The sequence below is a fragment of the Diaphorina citri genome, unplaced genomic scaffold (assembly GCF_000475195.1).
Source record: "Diaphorina citri unplaced genomic scaffold, Diaci psyllid genome assembly version 1.1 scaffold967, whole genome shotgun sequence".
Lineage (NCBI taxonomy): Eukaryota > Metazoa > Arthropoda > Insecta > Hemiptera > Psyllidae > Diaphorina > Diaphorina citri.
This window is the reverse complement of record NW_007378398.1, coordinates 13,663-34,083: the sequence shown is the minus strand read 5'-3', so window position 1 is coordinate 34,083 and position 20,421 is coordinate 13,663. Positions and strand designations below refer to the sequence as shown.

The window sequence follows — 20,421 nt, the reverse complement described above, 5'->3', positions numbered from 1 at the left end:
AAGTGTAAGTGAAGAGAGAGAGAGAGAGAGAGAGAGAGAGCCGAATTGGAGGAAGAGAGAGAGGGAAGAAGATATAAAGTAGAACAATATCAGAAATTGAGAGAAAATAAGAATAGAAAAAACAGCGAAGAAAAATGTGGAAAATAAAGATTATCGAAGAAAGAAGAGAGAAAGAAGAAGGAGAAGAAGATGAGGAAATAAAGAGACAGACTGAAATGGAGAAAAAACAAAGCTTAAGAATTGGAAAAGTGTAAGTTAAGAGAGAGAGAGAGAGAGCCGAATTGGAGGAAGAGAGAGAGGGAAGAAGATATAAAGTAGAACGATATCAGAAATTGAGAGAAAATAAGAATAGAAAAAACAGCGAAGAAAAATGTGGAAAATAAAAATTACCGAAGAAAGAAGAGATAAAGAAGAAGAAGAAAAAGAAGACGAAGAAGAAGAATAAGAAGAGAAGAGGAAGAAGAAGAGAGAGAGAGAGAGGCCTGTCCTTCCCTTCCTATCCTTCCCTTCTTCCCTTAAACTTTACCTCTCCATTAGTTTTCAATTTCCTTTCTAACGACAGACCATTTTGGGGATAATGAAGGAAATATCGTGATTTCCTGTCATTTTCAATACTTTTATTTAAACGCAATGAATTTCATTATATTCCTCTTTTGTTGCCTCAGCGAGCAGAGACGTTGGATGCTTTATCGTGGATTTATTTTATTATTTTTATTCAATTGAAAACGAATCTCAACTTCATTTCTATTTGGATTTGTTTATGAGCTCCCTATTACACTACCGTTTTTTCAAGAGGTTTGATAGAGGGACTGCAAACAAATGGAACGGAGGTCTTGTCCTGCGGAAATTGAAGAGAGAAGGAGTACGGGAAAAGGACAAGCCAACCGTTCCGAGAACGAACCTTATCCGTTTAGGAACAGACCCTAGCCTGGAAGTAAGCTTCTTAAGCCAGCCACTCACTATCAGGTAGACCTGACAGGCGGACCTGATCAGGTCTACCTGATACCTTATGAGCACACTTACTATCAGATAAACCTGACAGATTTTGATACATAAAAAAAGTTCAACGGTCAATCCAATTTCTTTGCACAAGGGTATAAATGCAATTCGTTAATGAGATAAAACTTCAAGCTAATGCAAGCACTATGTTATCCTTTAGCTATCATTATTGCTGAAAGCTCATTATGGTGAAAATAAAATACATGGAAAGTGTATTTATATTCATGTACACGTAACATACATGTTATCCTTTAGCTATCATTATTGCTGAAAGCTCATTATGGTGAAAATAAAATAGGTACATGGAAAGTGTATTTATATTCATGTACACGTAACCGTCAGGTCTTCCTGATAACTGATGAGCACACAAACTACCAGGCAGACCTGACAGGCGGACCTGATCAGGTGTACCTGTCAGGTCTACCTGATAGTGAGTGGCTGGCCTTTTAGTCCGGAAATCGAACCTTATCTGGAACGAACCCTAGCCTGGATGTAAGCTTCTTAGCAAAACCTTTCCTGATGTTTACCTGCGGCGCAGGATAAACGCCTATCTCTAGGCGACACTTCTTAGTGTACTCATTCACCAGATGGTCCATCAGTAGTGACGTATGTTATCCTTTAGCTATCATTATTGCTGAAAGCTCATTATGGTGAAAATAAAATAGGTACATGGAAAGTGTATTTATATTCATGTACCTACAGTCCTACACGTAACCTCAAACCTAGATATCGAACTATGTTTGTTAGGAAAGTCCATACGAATATATATGTACATATTTTAGCAGCAATTAATCATTACCTTTAAATGTACCTTTTTTTAGACCTCCTTTATAACGAATTTCAAATTCCACGTACCTACCTAAGAAAGTATTAAATCAAGGTACTGAGAAACCCGTTAAAAGTGTCACAGTTTTCGACAATCCGCCGAATCGTATTGGTTAGCTTGTCGATGATAGTTTTGCCGCAGGTCATTCGGCCGCGAGCGAAATTGTTGGCCGCGTCCTCTTTGCCGGCAATCAGCTGGTCTGGGTTGAACAGATTGGGACGTTGGTGCTGGAGCTGGTCTGAAAGTAGTGACGTCAGTCCTGACCCTGTGCCACCACCAAACGATCGAAAGATGAGAAACCCGTTAAAAGTGTCACAGTTTTCGACAATCCGTCGAATCGTATTGGTTAGCTTGTCGATGATAGTTTTGCCGCAGGTCATTCGGCCGCGAGCGAAATAAATGTACCTTTTTTTAGACCTCCTTTATAACGAATTTCAAATTCCACGTACCTACCTAAGAAAGTATTAAATCAAGGTACATACATATTGATTTTTTAAATTTGGCAAATGTGACATCTCCACCATTTTCATAGGCTCTCTACTATCTAGGCTTGAGTTGTAATGTGTTGCACATTGTATATACAAAAATAATATACGGCGTTCATACAATTTGACTACTACTTATATACAATTATACAAGTTAGGGAGAGAACCGACCTTGGTTAGCGCTTGTAGAGTTCAGATCCAGAGGTTAGTGGTTCGAGTCCAAGTTCATAAAATGTCTCGCTGCTCATACCCACATAGGCTCGTGCTCCTTCTCTATCTGACTCTTCACCTTCCTTTCTCTCAGCACCTTTCTTCCTCTCACTCTTCCCCTTTCTTACTCTCTCTTCTCCTTCCTTTCTCTCTCTCTATTCCCCTTCCTTCCGCTCTCTCTCCACTTTCCTGTCTATCTCTCTCTTCACCTTCCTTTCTCTCCCTCTCTTCCCCTTCCTTCCTCTCCCTCCCCCGGACTTACCGGTAACTGTAGGCTCGAGATCCACCATAATGGCGCGCGGCGTAAACTTGGTGGCGTTCATTTCGGTGAAAAATGATGATACCTTGTCGTCTCTGATTGGTTGAAGCTGTTCACCAATGGGAGACAAGCCATGCTCGAGCAGGAATAGTTGCCAGCAGGAGTCCCCCATTTGGATCCCCGCCTGGCCTATGTGTAACGATAGACATTCTCGTTGCTAGAAGAGAATGGTATACATAGTTTAATTTTCTTTTCGGAAACGGAACTGATTCTATCTTGGATTTCCTACGGTTTTGTACAGGCACTATCACGCTCAATAGAGGGAAACGAGCTTTAGAAGAGGGGGAATCCCGGATGTCTAACGATGTAATCTAGGATACAATTTCAACAGCCTTAATACCAGGTAACATGCTCTAATACCTTAAGGTAGAAATTTGTAGGTACTTGTAATTTAGGGCGTCTAATAATCACTTTGAAGTAGGTAGGTATTGCAGTTTGAAATACATTTTCCGTGACATAGGTAAGGCTTTGTTGCATAGCCAGACAGGAAGGTTTTATCAGACATTCTCTATGTACCCTCTGGATACCTATCTCCTGTTCTTAAGATTCAATAACTTTTCCTATTCTCAGAGAAAGTATTATTTAAAAAAGATTTTTCCCCATCATGGGAAACAGCAACAAAAAAAGCTATTACTTCCGTTGCACACATTTGAATTACAAATTGGAAGCTTTGTTTACTTAGAACAAGGGAAGAAAGAGCGGAATGTATTTAATTTCTAACAAATTCATTGCTAAAAAAATAAAGAAAAAAAAGTCGGACATTTTAATTTACGAGTTGTAAACTTCCGCAAAGAAAGATTTTTACGATGGTTCTCCCCTTTTCCCGTTCCCAGGGAAGTTTATTTATGGCAATTTAAAAGTTTTATTGCTCCTGCCATGTTCAATTGCGGTAATGTGAGAAATCCTGAAAGTATTTGCAACTTGATTTTCTCTTGCCTCAATGCCGGGCTGTTTATAGCTGCCCATTAAATAAACACCTAACACCACATGTGTCTAAGGCCTTTGGAGCAGGTGGTTTATTCTCAGCCCATAAATTGTCGAGCGTTTTTGCGGAGCGTGTGAAAAAAAGTGATTTGGACAGAAGGAATGTAGGCCGTTTTACAGTTATATCTTAATTTATGGTTGATTTGTTCCGGGTTTGATTCCCATTGTTGAAAAAAAAAAATAAAACTTCGTATTTCAACGGTTTTTATGTTGATGTTGGCCGACCACTTGATTAGGGGATGTTATATCCCGCCAATCTGAAAAGATTAAAGACTAGGAATACCATTATTTATTTCGGAGAAAAAATAAATAAAATAAAAATGGTCAGATGTTTTCGAGGCGATTAACAGTTACCTACATCTATTTCCCCCCCCCCCATCTCCATACTTACCGCTGACATTGACTGGAATTTTGGTATCTAGTTACTTTTCAATTTGAGCACAATCAATTTCACTACAAGGTAGTATAACGGGGGTTTTTCTTTTGTTTGACTATGTTTTGCAGTGGTCTCTTATGTTTGAACGCTAAAATTTTAGATTAAAAATAAGACACACGGAAAATTTTAATTTCGCCTGAAACATTTCCCAGGGGTTTTCCTAATTTGAAATTGGCTAGAATGTTCGGTGAGCTGTGTTTGTGTCTGACTGTATTTGTTAGCCAGAGGGAAGAAAGCAAGAAAGTTATCTCTGAACTTGGTACAATTTAGAATAGAAGGTCCTTGTTTTTACATCAAAGCTCAAAGGACAGTTTCAGGTTGGTGTTGTGAGTGTAATCTTATCTTTTGAGCAATTCGGTACCTACCTAGATAATTGGACTTTTTTTTTTAAGAGGTTTAAGAGGGAACTGTAACTGCTATGGTCTTATCGTCCCGAAATCAAAGAGAATTTTTTTTTTTTTTAGAGGGAACTGTAACTGCTATGGTCTTATCGTCCCGAAATCAAGAGAGAAGGAATTTTTTTAAAGAGGTTTAACAGAGGGAACTGTAACTGCTATGGTCTTATCGTCCCGAAATCGAAGAGAGAAGGAAGAGAGGGATAGGAGAAAGCCAGCCGTTCCGAGAACGAACATTATCCCATCAGGATAAAATCCGCCCCGGGCGGGAATCGAACCATTTTAAAGAGGTTTGACAGAGGGAACTGTAACTGCTATGGTCTTATCGTCCCGAAATCGAAGAGAGAAGGAAGCCAGGTAGGAGAAAGCCAGCCGTTCCGAGAACGAACATTATCCCATCAGGATAAAATCCGCCCCGGGCGGGAATCGAACCCGCAACCTAGCGCTTACAAGGCACTTACTTACTAGCATTTTACACGTTTTTTGTAACTTTTCTTCAGGAAAGTAACACCATATTAATTTCTCTGTTATTGCACAAAAAAATTGTTTTTCTTCTCCTTTTCTTGTTATACTCTTAAATTAAAGGAACATTCTGGAGATATTGTACCTACAAGTCTGTACTTTAGGAATTTCTTGTTAATGTTAAAATTCAACGGTCAAAGTTCAGCAAAGACGCCTCTCTCTACCAGTCTCTTGAGTCAAGAGAGTTTCTCTTTGTGATAAGAAAAATTACATCCCCAACCATTAGTAGTTCAACAATCATCCATTTCATTTTCTCTCCCCCTGAAGGCAATTCTTTTTCCCAACGATAGACGCCTCGCCTTCATGGTTTAATTTAAATGGTGGTTAGGTATGTGTGCTTCGGAAAATTCCCGCGGGCACAATGAAAATGCCACTTGTTACGTTTTTTCCCTCCCATTTTTACCGAATGTTTTTTCTCTTCTTTTATCACTACGTCTTTTACGTTTTTCTCTATTATTCTTGCCCTCCCTACTCACCTCCCAAAAAAGTGATTACTTTTTCGCCTGCGTAGCTCCAACTTCAGGATCCAAGCTCTGTGCATTCATGTCGATTTGTTTCTTTTCTGAATTCAGTAGATCACTTCAAAGAACAAAGAAATGAAAAACAGTTCTGGTTTAATATAAATAATAACAAGTAAGAACTTTTCTTTATTTACACGAAGTAAAATAGAATAAACTATTCTAGTCAAAAGAGTTTCGATAGTGAGAAGAGAATTCTAAAATGTCAAGAAAAGAAAGAGAAAATTGGTTTACCTACAACACAACTGAAAAGTTGAGAACAGTTCTTGAAAATGCGTTGGAGAACTCAACATTGAACGCTAATATCTCACCGATGCGAGGAGTAGGGTGGGTTCGAATCCCAGAAGACATAATATTTATACCTACTGTATAGCGGTAACATGAGGAATTGAAATTGCTTCAGCTTATCATACATCATCGGTTATTTTTCAATAGGGAAATAATTTTTGTAGTGATAGGTATGTAAATGAATAAAAAAAATAAATAAAATAAAAATGGTCAGATGTTTTCGAGGCGATTAACAGTTACCTACATCTATTTCCCCCCCAATCTCCATACTTACCGCTGACATTGACTGGAATTTTGGTATCTAGTTACTTTTCAATTTGAGCACAATCAATTTCACTACAAGGTAGTATAACGGGGGTTTTTCTTTTGTTTGACTATGTTTTGCGGTGGTCTCTTATGTTTGAACGCTAAAATTTTAGATTAAAAATAAGACACACGGAAAATTTTAATTTCGCCTGAAACATTTCCCAGGGGTTTTCCTAATTTGAAATTGGCTAGAATGTTCGGTGAGCTGTGTTTGTGTCTGACTGTATTTGTTAGCCAGAGGGAAGAAAGCAAGAAAGTTATCTCTGAACTTGGTACAATTTAGAATAGAAGGTCCTTCTTTTTACATCAAAGCTCAAAGGACAGTTTCAGGTTGGTGTTGTGAGTGTAATCTTATCTTTTGAGCAATTCGGTACCTACCTAGATAATTAGTGGTCTGAAAGTGAGAGGGGGCTTGAGATTAAGGAATGGAAAACTTTTAAAAGATGACTAATAAATCTAATAATGATGTACTGAGGCATTGATGTACTTTTTTCGTCCTTATTTTCAAGTGACAAGGTTCTCAATTACGTGAGCTTTTGCACTCAACCACTATGTACTTTCTTTTCTCGGCTCACTCAGACTAGGTTAGGTTAGTGTGCGGAGGTGATTAGCTTGTCACCAAACATCAAATGAAGGGTAAAACCCCCGTCACTTAAAAAAACCTTAGCAGAGAGTCAAACGCAAAAAAAAAGTTTTTTTTTTTAGAATCTACCTACCTACCCTAGAACTACTCAATTTTAAAGTTTTTCTGGTCTGAAAGTGAGAGGGGGCTTGAGATTAAGGAATGGAAAACTTTTAAAAGATGACTAATAAATCTAATAATGATGTACTGAGGCAGTGATGTACTTTTTTCGTCCTTATTTTCAAGTGACAAGGTTCTCAATTACGTGAGCTTTTGCACTCAACCACTATGCACTTTCTTTTCTCGGCTCACTCAGACTAGGTTAGGTTAGTGTGCGGAGGTGGTTAGCTTGTCACCAAACATCAAATGAAGGGTAAAACCCCCGTCACTTAAAAAAACCTTAGCAGAGAGTGACGTCAAACGCAAAAAAAAGTTTTTTTTTTAGAATCTACCTACCTACCCTAGAACTACTCAATTTTAAAGTTTTTTCCCCCGCGGACAAGGGAATAGAATATGGAGATCATTTATCACCTCCGAGACAGAATGGATTGACCATGGTCTTTGTTAACGTATAACATATGGTATGCAATGTGGTGACTTTTTTTAACTGGAGGTGGGGGGGATTTTCCTCATCAGGAATGTAATGAAGAGAGAGAGAGAGGGAGAGAGGAGGAGGAGGAGGAGGGGGGCGGGAGGAAACAAGTGCCGAATTGAAAGGGATTTTTGTAGTCTAAAAATATCCTAGAACGAAATAAAAAAATATCTGAGGACAAAAAATTTACTAAACAGGTACCTACCTAGCCTACCTACTTACCAATCTTACCATGAATAAAATCTACCCTTATTTATACACAAGAGAACTAACCCATTAAAATGTGTCAAATTAAAAAGCATAAATATTCAGAATACGAATAAAAGGCCCAAAGAATAGAATTGCCCCCTCAGCAAAATATGCCCCCCTGATTGCTGATCTTTGGGAGGTTGGGAAGGGGTTTTAATTTATTAATAAAAAATATCTTTTCAGTTGCTATGCCTCTTACGTTTCAATGAAAGGGAGAAAAGAGCATGGGGGAATAGAATGAAATTTTTCGGTCACAAAGGTGGGAATTCAGGATCGGAGATAGGGACTTTCTTTTGGGGGAAATCAAAAGAGGCGTAAAATATCTATTCTTACCTGTGAGGATCATCAGCTATTTATGTCCTTTGCAACATATTTTGAGTTAAAATTATTTAACTCCCTCCACTTTCCTGTCTATCTCTCTCTTCACCTTCCTTTCTCTCCCTCTCTCTCTCTCCACTTTCCTGTCTATCTCTCTCTCCACTTTCCTGTCTATCTCTCTCTCTCTCTCTCCACTTTCCTGTCTATCTCTCTCTCTCTCTCCACTTTCCTGTCTATCTCTCTCTTCACCTTCCTTTCTCTCCCTCTCTCTCTCCAATTTCCTGTCTATCTCTCTCTCTCTCTCTCTCTCCACTTTCTTCAATGAAAGGGAGAAAAGAGCATGGGGGAATAGAATGAAATTTTTCGGTCACAAAGGTGGGAATTCAGGATCGGAGATAGGGACTTCAGCTATTGCAACATATTTTGAGTTAAAATTATTTAAAAAGGAACTTTAATTATAGCATGAATGGTGCCTCACAAAAAGTGGTCTCAAGTTTTTTACTCAACGCTAAATTTTATGACTTGACTTGGACTTCAACCACCAACCTCCGATTTGCAAGTCTTGGTAACCACCCATAAAATCGGGCGTGCTCGGAAAGTATTCATAACGAGGCGGTTATGGACGACATCACCTGAGATGTCAGATGGTTGAGGTTCTGATAGGCGGGTCTCTCGATGCCTGAAATGGGAAATTGTTCAGTGTTAAGCTGTGTCCACACATAGTCGACGCCATCGACTGAAACTGTACACTGCCTCGACAACATAGATCCACCTCGTCGATCCACGATCGATTGACGGCTTCAGATATGTTAACTAATGAAGGATAAATGGTTTAGTGCAATGCCTGGGGCAGATTAGTCACCCCTGAGGAAATCAAATAAAAGTTACATGGTTTCGTATTATGCTTAAGGCATGTCTCAAATTTGGACTGCATTCAACCCAAAAAAGCCCATGTTGTATGTCTACGTTGATTGGTCTAAGAAACACTCGAAACAGTCTGAAGTCGAAAGTTATCGTAAAACAGCCAAAAACCTTTTGAAAATCCAACAATGACCCCCCAAGTTCCAAACGATTTTTCTTTTCCTTTTATTTATGGGATTTTGACCGCTTTTGGACAGATTTCGACCGTTTTTTTGGCGGTTTTCAGCTATAGCGACAAAACGGTTAGAGATATTGTAAAATCTAGGGTAAAAGAACACTCAAATAAGCATCATTCAATAGTATAAGGAAAGTCGTGTGATGTTCACACCAGATTTTTAAGGGATTACATCACTGTATATTTTTTTTATTTTAATTCAAGCTTTAAATCTAACGAGGTAGTCACTGATCAACCCCAGCACAGAAACACATCGCGCCCTATTAGACCATGTAGGTACCTAATAAATACGTCCTGATTCTGTTAACTTTCCCTCTGCTAAATCCGCCATAATTGACTTTTCCAAGGGATTACATCACTGTATAAGTTTTTTTTTTTATTATTTTAATTCAAGCATTGAATCTCTATCCAAAACAGGGAGAGATAGAATGAAGCAGAGTGGAAAGAAGTGAAGACAAGGGGAGAAATGGGAGGCAAGCAAGGAGAAAAGTGTTTTTTTTTTTTTTACTTTTTTGGGTGAAAATTATTTCACTTTTTTTAACCTTCGTGTGAAGGACAATGAAGTATTAAAGCACCTAAATTAAAATAAAATAAAAATCTCTGAGTGACAGGTTTCTGGATATTTTGACTGTTAAGGTGTCCAAATTCTTGAAAGAGATAGGATACGAGAAAGCCAGCCGTTCCGAGAACAATTAGCTTTTTTTGTTTTCAGAGTTCAGTGGTCGGTGGAAAATACTGCACTTCTACTCGGTCAAATTCTTCGCCCCCTTCATTATTTCTCCCACTCTCTCACTGCCGTCAAATAATTTGACGTTGACCTTGGTCAATGATAATCTGACCAACATAGATGATGTGGTTCTACATGTGTATATCTACCGGTGGAACTCGATGGCTCCAATCAAACACCTGAAGAAATCTTACACTGTGGTGAGTGAATCTAATTTATAAACTTTTTTGATGGTCAACACATCGCGCCCTATTAGACCATGTAGGTACCTAATAAATACGTCCTGATTCTGATAACTTTCCCCCTGCTAAATCCGCCATAGTTGACTTTTTAAGGGATTACATCACTGTATATTTTTTTTTCTTTTTTTAATTCAAGCTTTAAATCTCTATCCAAAACAGTTTAAGCATTTTCTTACCGAGCTTAGTCGAGCAAATCTCATACAAAGCTTCATTATCCACGATAAACGTACAATCTGCATTATTCAGTGTCGAATGAGTGGTGAGAATGGAATTGTAAGGTTCCACCACGGAGGTTGAAATCTGGAATCATTAAAAATATTCAAAAAGATCGTATAAAAGGTAGATATTGCCAACCTTGTTAGTTTGGAGAGTAGCGGGTCTGCCTTATAAACACAAGGTCGCAGATGTGACTCACGCCTGAGGCAGATATTATCCTGATAAGGTTCTTTCTCGGAACGGCTGGCTTTTAGCTTTCTCTTATTCTTTCTTTTCTCTTCGTTTTTTTTGGGGGGGACGGGGGACGATAAGACCTTAGCAATTACAGTTCCTTGTATCGAGTACATATTATTTTACCTAGTTTGTGAGAACTCGGACAAAGTCCCGTGTCCGTAAAAGCGTATATTTCCAAGTAGGTATAACCCCTATTAAAAGGGTGTTTTATCGCCTCTTTTTATTTCCCTGTGATGAAACATCTGCTGTGCTACTCTTTATGGACCTGTCTCAGCATTTCTTTGAAGGCGGGTCGATTGCTCTTGGGTAATACCAAGGAGTAGCGGCGAGCAGTACTCAAATAGGGGGAGAACGTATGATTTGATGATCTGGGTTGATATGATTAAAAGGGTGTTTTATCGCCTCTTTTTATTTCCCTGCGATGAAACATCTGCTGTGCTACTCTTTATGGACCTGTCTCAGCATTTCGTCTCTCCTAGCAGTAGGGCTCTACGATTTATATGCACTTCTGTCTAGCTATTATTCTACAGAGTGGCAAAAAGTCCTAGGTTGTTAAGATTATTTATTGAAGCGTGCCTTCGTTTCGTTTCACACAAGATAACTCACTAAAGACCTAATTGTACAACAGGTTTGCTGTACTACTAAGATTATTTATTGAAGCGTGCCTTCGTTTCGTTTCACACAAGATAACTCACTAAAGACCTGATTGTACAAAAGGTTTGCTGTACTACAAGTAATTTAGTGAACTATAGAACTCTTTCACAATAACTTCGTTTCGTTTCACACAAGATAACTCACTAAAGACCTGATTGTACAACAGGTTTGCTGTACTACAAGTAATTTAGTGAACTATAGAAATCTTTCACAATAACGGCCCCTACTCGGCCCTCAATGACCCAATCAGACCCAATTGTTCAAGAGAAAACTAAATATTTATTTTCATTACAAAATAGCTAGTTTCGATTGATCAGACCCATTGTTCAAGAGAAAACTAAATATTTGTATTCATTACAAAATAGCTAGTTTCGATTAGCGAAAATTTTCGTTTCCCAGTGTATCATTCTTTCTAACAATCTACATTAGAAACAACCTATTAAGCAATTTGGTTCCGTTTTCATCAAATAGGAATCCCAAATTGCCTCCCACTTGAAGTGAAATCTAACCACTTGATTGGCGAAGGGAATTTGTTTGCCTATTATCTCCCTTTGAACCTCCTCCCTATGTCTATAATGAGCTTCCCTCTCTAACCACTTGATTGGCGAAGGGAATTTGTTTGCCTATTATCTCCCTTTGAACCTCCTCCCTATGTCTATAATGAGCTTCCCTCCCTGTCCTTCCCTTGTGAAATCTAACCACTTGATTGGCGAAGGGAATTTGTTTGCCTATTATCTCCCTTTGAACCTCCTCCCTATGTCTATAATGAGCTTCCTTCCCTGTCCTTCCCTTCCTATCCTTCCCGTCTTCCCTTAAACTTTACCTCTCCATTAGTTTTCAATTTCCTTTCTAACGACAGACCATTTTGGGGATAATGAAGGAAATATCGTGATTTCCTGTCATTTTCAATACTTTTATTTAAACGCAATGAATTTCATTATATTCCTCTTTTGTTGCCTCAGCGAGCAGAGACGTTGGATGCTTTATCGTGGATTTATTTTATTATTTTTATTCAATTGAAAACGAATCTCAACTTCATTTCTATTTGGATTTGTTTATGAGCTCCCTATTACACTACCGTTTTTTCAAGAGGTTTGATAGAGGGACTGCAAACAAATGGAACGGAGGTCTTGTCCTGCGGAAATTGAAGAGAGAAGGAGGACGGGAAAAGGAAAAGCCAACCGTTCCGAGAACGAACCTTATCCGTTTAGGAACGGACCCTAGCCTGGAAGTAAGCTTCTTAGTCAAGAGGTTTGATAGAGGGACTGCAAACAAATGGAACGGAGGTCTTGTCCTGCGGAAATTGAAGAGAGAAGGAGGACGGGAAAAGGACAAGCCAACCGTTCCGAGAACGAACCTTATCCGTTTAGGAACGGACCCTAGCCTGGAAGTAAGCTTCTTAAGCCAGCCACTCACTATCAGGTAGACCTGACAGGCGGACCTGATCAGGTCTGCCTGTCAGGTCTACCTGATACCTTATGAGCACACTTACTATCAGATAAACCTGACAGAAATGGCTCAAAAGGTCCGCCCGTCAGGTCTTCCTGATAACTGATGAGCACACAAACTACCAGGCAGACCTGACAGGCGGACCTGATCAGGTATACCTGTCAGGTCTACTTGATAGTGAGTGGCTGGATTACGAAAAGTAAAAAAATCCTGTTAATTGTGTTTATCATAATTATCATAATGCTGGTCACAAACATGTGTGTATTTTATCTATTTATCTGAGGGACTATAAACAGAGAGTAGATCAGCGTCTAGCTAGGGAACAGGGAGAAGACTAGCCCAAATTTCCTCACGCTATATCAAAAGCGAAGGTTGAGTGCGAAGGACATCCCACTCAGAAAGTTTTGTTTAGCCAAAACCAGTTGGCCTCAAAGCGATCACTCTAAAGCTGATTGAGAGGCCGACGACAAACGCCGACCCCATCTAAACATGGGAAAAGGCGAGGAAGAATAAGAAGAAGTGTTGAAATATCGACAGTCTGGAGTCTGGACAGCTTGTCAGCTTTAAGTCGATGGCACAAACTCAATAAGCTTGAATCATCATTATAAGTCGATGACACAAATTCAATAAGCTTGAATCATCATTAAAAAGAAAAAAAAATGTTTAGTTCAATATAAAAATAATAAGAGGATTAGAAGCAGAAAGAAAGAGAGAGAGGGAGAGAATACAAAAATAAAGGGCTTTTTGCACATTTGAAATGAAACAGTTCTGTGAAAACATTTATAATTATCATTATTATTTCATGCAACAATAATAGCTATTTTATTATCACAAAACCAAAACAAGTAGACAGAAAAACGAAAATAATCATAATTTTATTATTGTTAATACATATGAGTGCAGATATGTGTATGTAATTAAGTAACGTACAAGTAGACAGAAAAACGAAAATAATCATAATTTTATTATTGTTAATACATATGAGTGCAGATATGTGTATGTAATTAAGTAACGTATATGCATCATACTCGTACACTTGAGCGCAAAAAAATAAGGACATTCCATTTCTATTTCTTTATTTTGGTAGCCTTTTCCAAACATTTGAAACTAGCTTAAAACTTATGTCCTATCCCAGCAGGATAAACAAGGTATATTGTATATTCTATTCTTTTATACTGTGTTGCCGTCTACCGTCTTTGGTTTTGTAGTAGGCTCTATTTTAAACGGAATTCTTATGTCCTATCCCAGCAGGATAAACAAGGTATATTCTATTCTTTTATACTGTGTTGCCGTCTACCGTCTTTGGTTTTGTAGTAGGCTCTATTTTAAACGGAATCTGAGAAACCCGTTAAAAGTGTCACAGTTTTCGACAATCCGCCGAATCGTATTGGTTAGCTTGTCGATGATAGTTTTGCCGCAGGTCATCCGGCCGCGAGCGAAGGAATCCCAGAAGACATAATATTTATACCTACTGTATAGCGGTAACATGAGGAATTGAAATTGCTTCAGCTTATCATACATCATCGGTTATTTTTCAATAGGGAAATAATTTTTGTAGTGATAGGTACATATGTACATGAATATAGTATTTTATAAATACGTTGAGCAAGTCAACAGAAGATAACTACTAACCATATACATTTGCAAATGTTCACGTTGAATTCTCTAACACGTCTAACATCGAAGGTTTTAACTAAAAAAGAAAAAGGAGTTTAAAAATATACGTAAGATACCTAATACATAGAAGAAACCTTTTAAAGTTATTGCTCTTTTTATGAGGGTGTGATTTTGAAAATACATATTGAAGTTCAAGCTCCTTTTATCTGGTAATATTATCTGGTTCCGGGTATAGTTTTCTTTCATCCCATATAGAAAAAAAGTCGATCGGATAAAATTTAATTTTGTGATTTTTCAAAGATTTTGCGTGGACGTTCCCACATATTGATTTTTTAAATTTGGCAAATGTGACATCTCCACCATTTTCATAGGCTCTACTATCTAGGCTTGAGTTGTAATGTGTTGCACATTGCATATACAAAAATAATATACGGCGTTCATACAATTTGACTACTACTTATGAACATGTTAGGGAGAGAACCGACCTTGGTTAGCGCTTGTAGAGTTCAGATCCAGAGGTTGGTGGTTCGAGTCCAAGTTCAGGTTCATAAAATGTAGCACATAAAATGTCTCCCTGCTCATACCCACATAGGCTCGTGCTCCTTCTCTATCTCACTCTTCACCTTCCTTTCTCTCAGCACCTTTCTTCCTCTCACTCTTCCCCTTTCTTACTCTCTCTCTCTTCTCCTTCCTTTCTCTCTCTCTCTCTCTATTCCCCTTCCTTCCGCTCTCTCTTCCCTTCCTTTCTCTCCCCCTCTCTCTCCACTTTCCTGTCTATCTCTCTCTTCACCTTCCTTTCTCTCCCCCTCTCTCCCTCCACTTTCCTGTTTATCTCTCTCTTCACCTTCCTTTCTCTCCCTCTCTCTCTCTCTCCACTTTCTGTCTATCACTCTCTTCAAGAACTAATCTGAGTGTAACCTATTTTACACTCGTAAGCACTACCTATAATATTTATATTTGAGCTCATGAGATCAAACTTTGGTGTAGCAGAAAACAATCTAGTGAATTAATGTCAAAACTGTGAATGTTAAATAAGTATAAGTTGAACAAAGTTCCCTATTTTTTCATTCCCTGTTTTCTGCTCGACTTAAGAGTTGACTTAAAACCCAAAATATGTAAAGAAAATACTGTAAAAGCACCACTGCTTTTTAAAGTATCAAAGGAAAAAAATCAAAGTAATACAACAAGAATTGGTCAGGTTTAAAACCTTTATACCAGAGTTTAAATCCGAGAAAACTCTAGAAATCAAAGGATCTATTGTCTACTCTAATAAGAATAAATTTGGTGGTTATTCTAATTTTGAAAGAAAACTCTTTTATGTAGTAAAGCAATAATTTTTATCATTTTCTCTTTAGTTTAAGAAGTCGGGATGAATGTCATCAGCCATTGTTCAAAATAAAATAGGTATTTGAAGAAATAAAAAATACATTTCCTATTTTACAGTTAAAATACATGCGATAAAATGATCAGGACACCTACATACCTCAAACCTAGATATCGAACTATGTTTGTTAATAGAAAGTCCATACGAATATATGTACATATTTTAGCAGCATTTAATCATTAATTACCTTTAAATGTACCTTTTTTTGGACCTCCTTTATAACGAATTTCAAATTCCACGTACCTACCTAAGAAAGTATTAAATCAAGGTACATATAGGTACAATGGTACATATTGATTTTTTAAATTTGCCAAATGTGACATCTCCACCATTTTCATAGGCTCTCTACCTACTTTGAGTTGTAATGTGTTGCACATTGCATATACAAAAATAATATACGGCGTTCATACAATTTGACTACTACTTATGGACATGTTAGGGAGAGAACCGACCTTGGTTAGCGCTTGTAGAGTTCAGATCCAGAGGTTAGTGGTTCGAGTCCAAGTTTATAAAATGTAGCACATAAAATGTCTCCCTGCTCATACCCACAAAGGCTCGTGCTCCTTCTCTATCTCACTCTTCACCTTCCTTTCTCTCAGCACCTTTCTTCCTCTCACGCTTCCCCTTTCTTACTCTCTCTCTCTCTCTCTCTGCTCCTTCCTTTCTCTCTCTATTTCCCTTCCTTCCGCTCTCTCTCTTCCCTTCCTTTCTCTCCCCCTCTCTCTCCACTTTCCTATCTCTCTCTTCACCTTCCTTTCTCTCCCTCTCTTCCCCTTCCTTCCTCTCCCTCCCCCGGACTTACCGGTAACTGTAGGCTCGAGATCCACCATAATGGCGCGCGGCGTAAACTTGGTGGCGTTCATTTCGGTGAAAAATGATGATACCTTGTCGTCTCTGATTGGTTGAAGCTGTTCACCAATGGGAGACAAGCCATGCTCGAGCAGGAATAGTTGCCAGCAGGAGTCCCCCATTTGGATCCCCGCCTGGCCTATGTGTAACGATAGACATTCTCGTTGCTAGAAGAGAATGGTATACATAGTTTAATTTTCTTTTCGGAAACGGAACTGATTCTATCTTGGATTTCCTACGGTTTTGTACAGGCACTATCACGCTCAATAGAGGGAAACGAGCTTTAGAAGAGGGGGAATCCCGGATGTCTAACGATGTAATCTAGGATACAATTTCAACAGCCTTAATACCAGGTAACATGCTCTAATACCTTAAGGTAGAAATTTGTAGGTACTTGTAATTTAGGGCGTCTAATAATCACTTTGAAGTAGGTAGGTATTGCAGTTTGAAGTACATTTTCCGTGACATAGGTAAGGCTTTGTTGCATAGCCAGGCAGAAAGGTTTTACCAGACAGTCTCTATGTAGGGATACCTATCTCCTGTTCTTAAGATTCAATAACTTTTCCTATTCTCAGATAAAGCATTATTTAAAAAAAAAAGTTTTTTCCCCCGTCATGGGAAACAGCAACAAAAAAGCTATTACTTCCGTTGCACACATTTGAATTACAAATTGGAAGTTTTGTTTAGAACAAGGGAAGAAAGAGCGGAATGTATTTAATTTCTAACAAATTCATTGCTAAAAAAATAAAGAAAAAAAGTCGGACATTTTAATTTACGAGTTGTAAACTTCCGCAAAGAAAGATTTTTACGATGGTTCTCCCCTTTCCCCGAATAAAGAAAAAAAAGTCGGACATTTTAATTTACGAGTTGTAAACTTCCGCAAAGAAAGATTTTTACGATGGTTCTCCCCTTTTCCCGGGGAAGTTTATTTATGGCAATTTAAAAGTTTTATTGCTCCTGCCATGTTCAATTGCGGTAATGTGAGAAATCCTGAAAGTATTTGCAACTTGATTTTCTCTTGCCTCAATGCCGGGCTGTTAAATAAACAGCTGCCCAGTAAATAAACACCTAACACCACATGTGTCTAAGGCCTTTGGAGCAGGTGGTCTATTCTCAGCCCATAAATTGTCGAGTGTTTTTGCGGAGTGTGTGAAAAAAAAAGTGATTTGGACAGAAGGAATGCAGGCCGTTTTACGGTTATATCTAATTTATGGTTGATTTGTTCCGGGTTTGATTCCCATTGTTGAAAAAAAACTTTCGTAGGTATTTCAACGGTTTTTATGTTGATGTTGGCCGAGCACTTGATTAGGGGATGTTATATCCCGCCAGTCTGAAAAGATCAAAGACTGGAAATACCTACCATTATTTATTTCGGAGAAAAAAAAATAAATAAAATAAAAATGGTCAGATGTTTTCGAGGCGATTAACAGTTACCTACATCTATTTCCCCCCCAATCTCCATACTTACCGCTGACATTGACTGGAATTTTGGTATCTAGTTACTTTTCAATTTGAGCACAATCAATTTCACTACAAGGTAGTATAACGGGGGTTTTTCTTTTGTTTGACTATGTTTTGCGGTGGTCTCTTATGTTTGAACGCTAAAATTTTAGATTAAAAATAAGACACACGGAAAATTTTAATTTCGCCTGAAACATTTCCCAGGGGTTTCGTGTTTTGGCACTAAAAACTGACCATCGAAATTTTGACCCGATTACATTACTTTCCTTCCTATAGGATAAGGAAAGTAAAAAAAAGGTAATTTACAGTTTTATACTATTTATTATCTACCTACTCAAATCTCAAATGTTACGAGTATTTCCTGTCACATTAAATGCATAACTCTTGAAATTTGACAGATACTGAGCAGATTACATCAATCTAGAAAACAACGTTGCATGTGTCGCTTGTTGCATGTTTTGCTAGAAATATGGAATATTTTGCAGTAATAAAAACTGTCAGGAACTAGCCATTTGTCAACCAGGTAGCAATTTGTAAGCGTGTAAAAAAGCAGTAAGTAACTCGTATACTTGACAAGCACTCTAGATACTTGTATGACACTTTGTGAGTAGCAACGGATACCATCGGAAAAATCGGTAAATTTTCAATTTTTCCTAGCCCTATTTTTCCACTTTATACCTAGATGACTCACATATTTTACTGTCAGGAACTAGCCATTTGTCAACCAGGTAGCAATTTGTAAGCGTGTAAAAAAGCAGTAAGTAACTCGTATACTTGACAAGCACTAGTTACTTGTATGACACTTTGTTAGTAGCAACGGATACCATCGGAAAAATCGGTAAATTTTCAATTTTTCCTAGCCCTGTTTTTCAACTTGATACCTAGATTACTCTCAAATTTCACACAGAGTGTGACCCCGGCCCGAAGCAGGTAGGTACCTGGATTTGAATAAGAACTACGAGTACAAATATGAATTTGTCTACATTTTAAGGTCATTTTTCTACCTTTTCCTCATTCACGTTATTCATTGCCTCGGAAAATTTCCTTTGTAAACTAAATTGCGAAGTTGACTTGGGAAAAAAAACGAGGGATTCTAAAACTCAGTTGGGCGTACATACATATTTAAATTAGTACTTGGTCTCTTTCTTTGACCATAATATATGACCAGTGGAAAAAACTTGTATAGGTACCTACCTACTGTACCTTTTTCTTTTTTTTTACTTTCTACCTACGGCATTGTAAATGTTACTTCGAGAGGAAATTTCGCAATATTAATTTGTCTACATTTTGAGGTCATTTTTCTACCTTTTCCTCATTCATGTTATTCATTGCCTCGGAAAATTTCCTTTGTAAACCAAATTGCGAAGTTGACTTGGAGAAAAAAACGAGGGATTCTAAAACTCAGTTGGGCGTACACATTTAAATTAGTACTTGGTCTCTTTCTTTGACCATAATATATGACCAGTGGAAAAAACTTGTATACCTACCTACTGTACCTTTTTCTTTTTTTACTTTCTACCTACGGCATTGTACATGTTATTTCGAGAGGAAATTTCGCAGGATTGTCCTCAGACATAACAATTATTATGTATACGCTTTTCCATTTTTAGAACACTGCTTTCTCAATCATCCACATTTGCAGTGACATTATTTTTCATCATGGAAATTAAAGTGAACGAAAGAAGAATAAGGAAAGTAAAAAACGAGGCTAACTCACACAAAAAGAACCTAGATGAGTATGGATAACTCAGACAAAAAGAAAACCCAGTAACTCAGACAAAAAGAGAATCCAGTTACTCAGACAAAAAGTTTCAACTTGAGTGATTTTCCGTTTTGTTCCAAACACTTTTTTCTTCGCTCTTGAAAAAAGTGTCAATTTTCTCCTTAGGTATTTCAAACAAGAGAGTATCTTTAAAGAGGAGAAAGAAGATTGTAAGCAGAGAAACAAAATGGAATCATTTTACCTTGGAGGATAATCTTGGATTTTATTTAGATAGCTTCAAAAAAGGAAAACTCCAACTTACAGGGACAATATTCTCCAATGATAAATAAAAAAATCTGGTGTGAACATCACACGACTTTCCTTATCCTATTGAATGATGCTTATTTTTATGTTCTATAGTAACTTTTACAATATCTCTAACCGTTTAGTCAGTATAGCTGAAAACCGCCAAAAAACGGTCGAAATCTGTCCAAAAGCGGTCAAAATACCGCCAAGCGCAGCAACCATCTCAAACAAACGTTTTGTGTTGCATCCTTGTCACATTTGGGAACTACATACCAAATTTCAAGTCTCTAGCTCATACCGTTCCCGAGATATTGTTAAATTACACCGAAAACCGCCAAAAAACGGTAAAATGCCGCCAACCGTTGCACCGATCCTAACCAAAAGTTTCGTGTCGCATCCTTGTCACATTTGAAAG

At 37.9% G+C, this 20,421-nt stretch overlaps 3 protein-coding genes across 3 annotated transcripts in view; all 3 read right to left on the bottom strand.

Moving 5' to 3' along the window:
• The window catches only part of LOC103513407 (tubulin alpha-4A chain-like), an 8,631-nt gene extending 4,143 nt beyond the window's left edge, over positions 1-4,488 (bottom strand). The window contains exons 1-4 of the mRNA XM_026826611.1: positions 4,215-4,488; positions 2,783-2,996; positions 1,908-2,063; positions 986-999 (exon numbers count right to left, since the gene is read on the bottom strand). Of these exons, the coding sequence (XP_026682412.1) occupies positions 986-999; positions 1,908-2,063; positions 2,783-2,996; positions 4,215-4,223 (393 nt within the window). The 5' untranslated portion in view covers positions 4,224-4,488. The remainder of the gene's footprint in view (positions 1-985; positions 1,000-1,907; positions 2,064-2,782; positions 2,997-4,214) is intronic.
• Positions 4,489-8,671: 4,183 nt separating this feature from the next.
• On the bottom strand, positions 8,672-10,440 carry LOC108252901 (putative tubulin-like protein alpha-4B; the record flags this gene model as incomplete). The annotated part of the gene is made up of 2 exons (XM_026826604.1): positions 8,672-8,748; positions 10,311-10,440. Coding segments are annotated over 2 exons (207 nt in total), but the record flags the coding sequence as incomplete, so codon positions are not given.
• Positions 10,441-15,542: 5,102 nt separating this feature from the next.
• LOC108252900 (tubulin alpha-2 chain-like) lies at positions 15,543-18,202 on the bottom strand. The gene is made up of 3 exons (XM_017445811.2): positions 18,006-18,202; positions 16,491-16,704; positions 15,543-15,565 (listed from the first exon to the last, which is right to left on the bottom strand). Exons 1-3 carry the CDS (start codon positions 18,012-18,014, stop codon positions 15,543-15,545), a joined length of 246 nt encoding a protein of 81 aa, XP_017301300.1. The 5' UTR covers positions 18,015-18,202.
• Positions 18,203-20,421: the final 2,219 nt, after the last annotated feature.

What these genes read in the sequence shown, in the direction of transcription:
- LOC108252900 (XM_017445811.2), bottom strand. An exon ending in TCTCGAGCCTACAGTTACCG is followed by an intron (nt 15,566 to 16,490) that starts GTAAGTCCGGGG and finishes TTATTAGAGTAG; the next exon opens with ACAATAGATCCTTTGATTTC.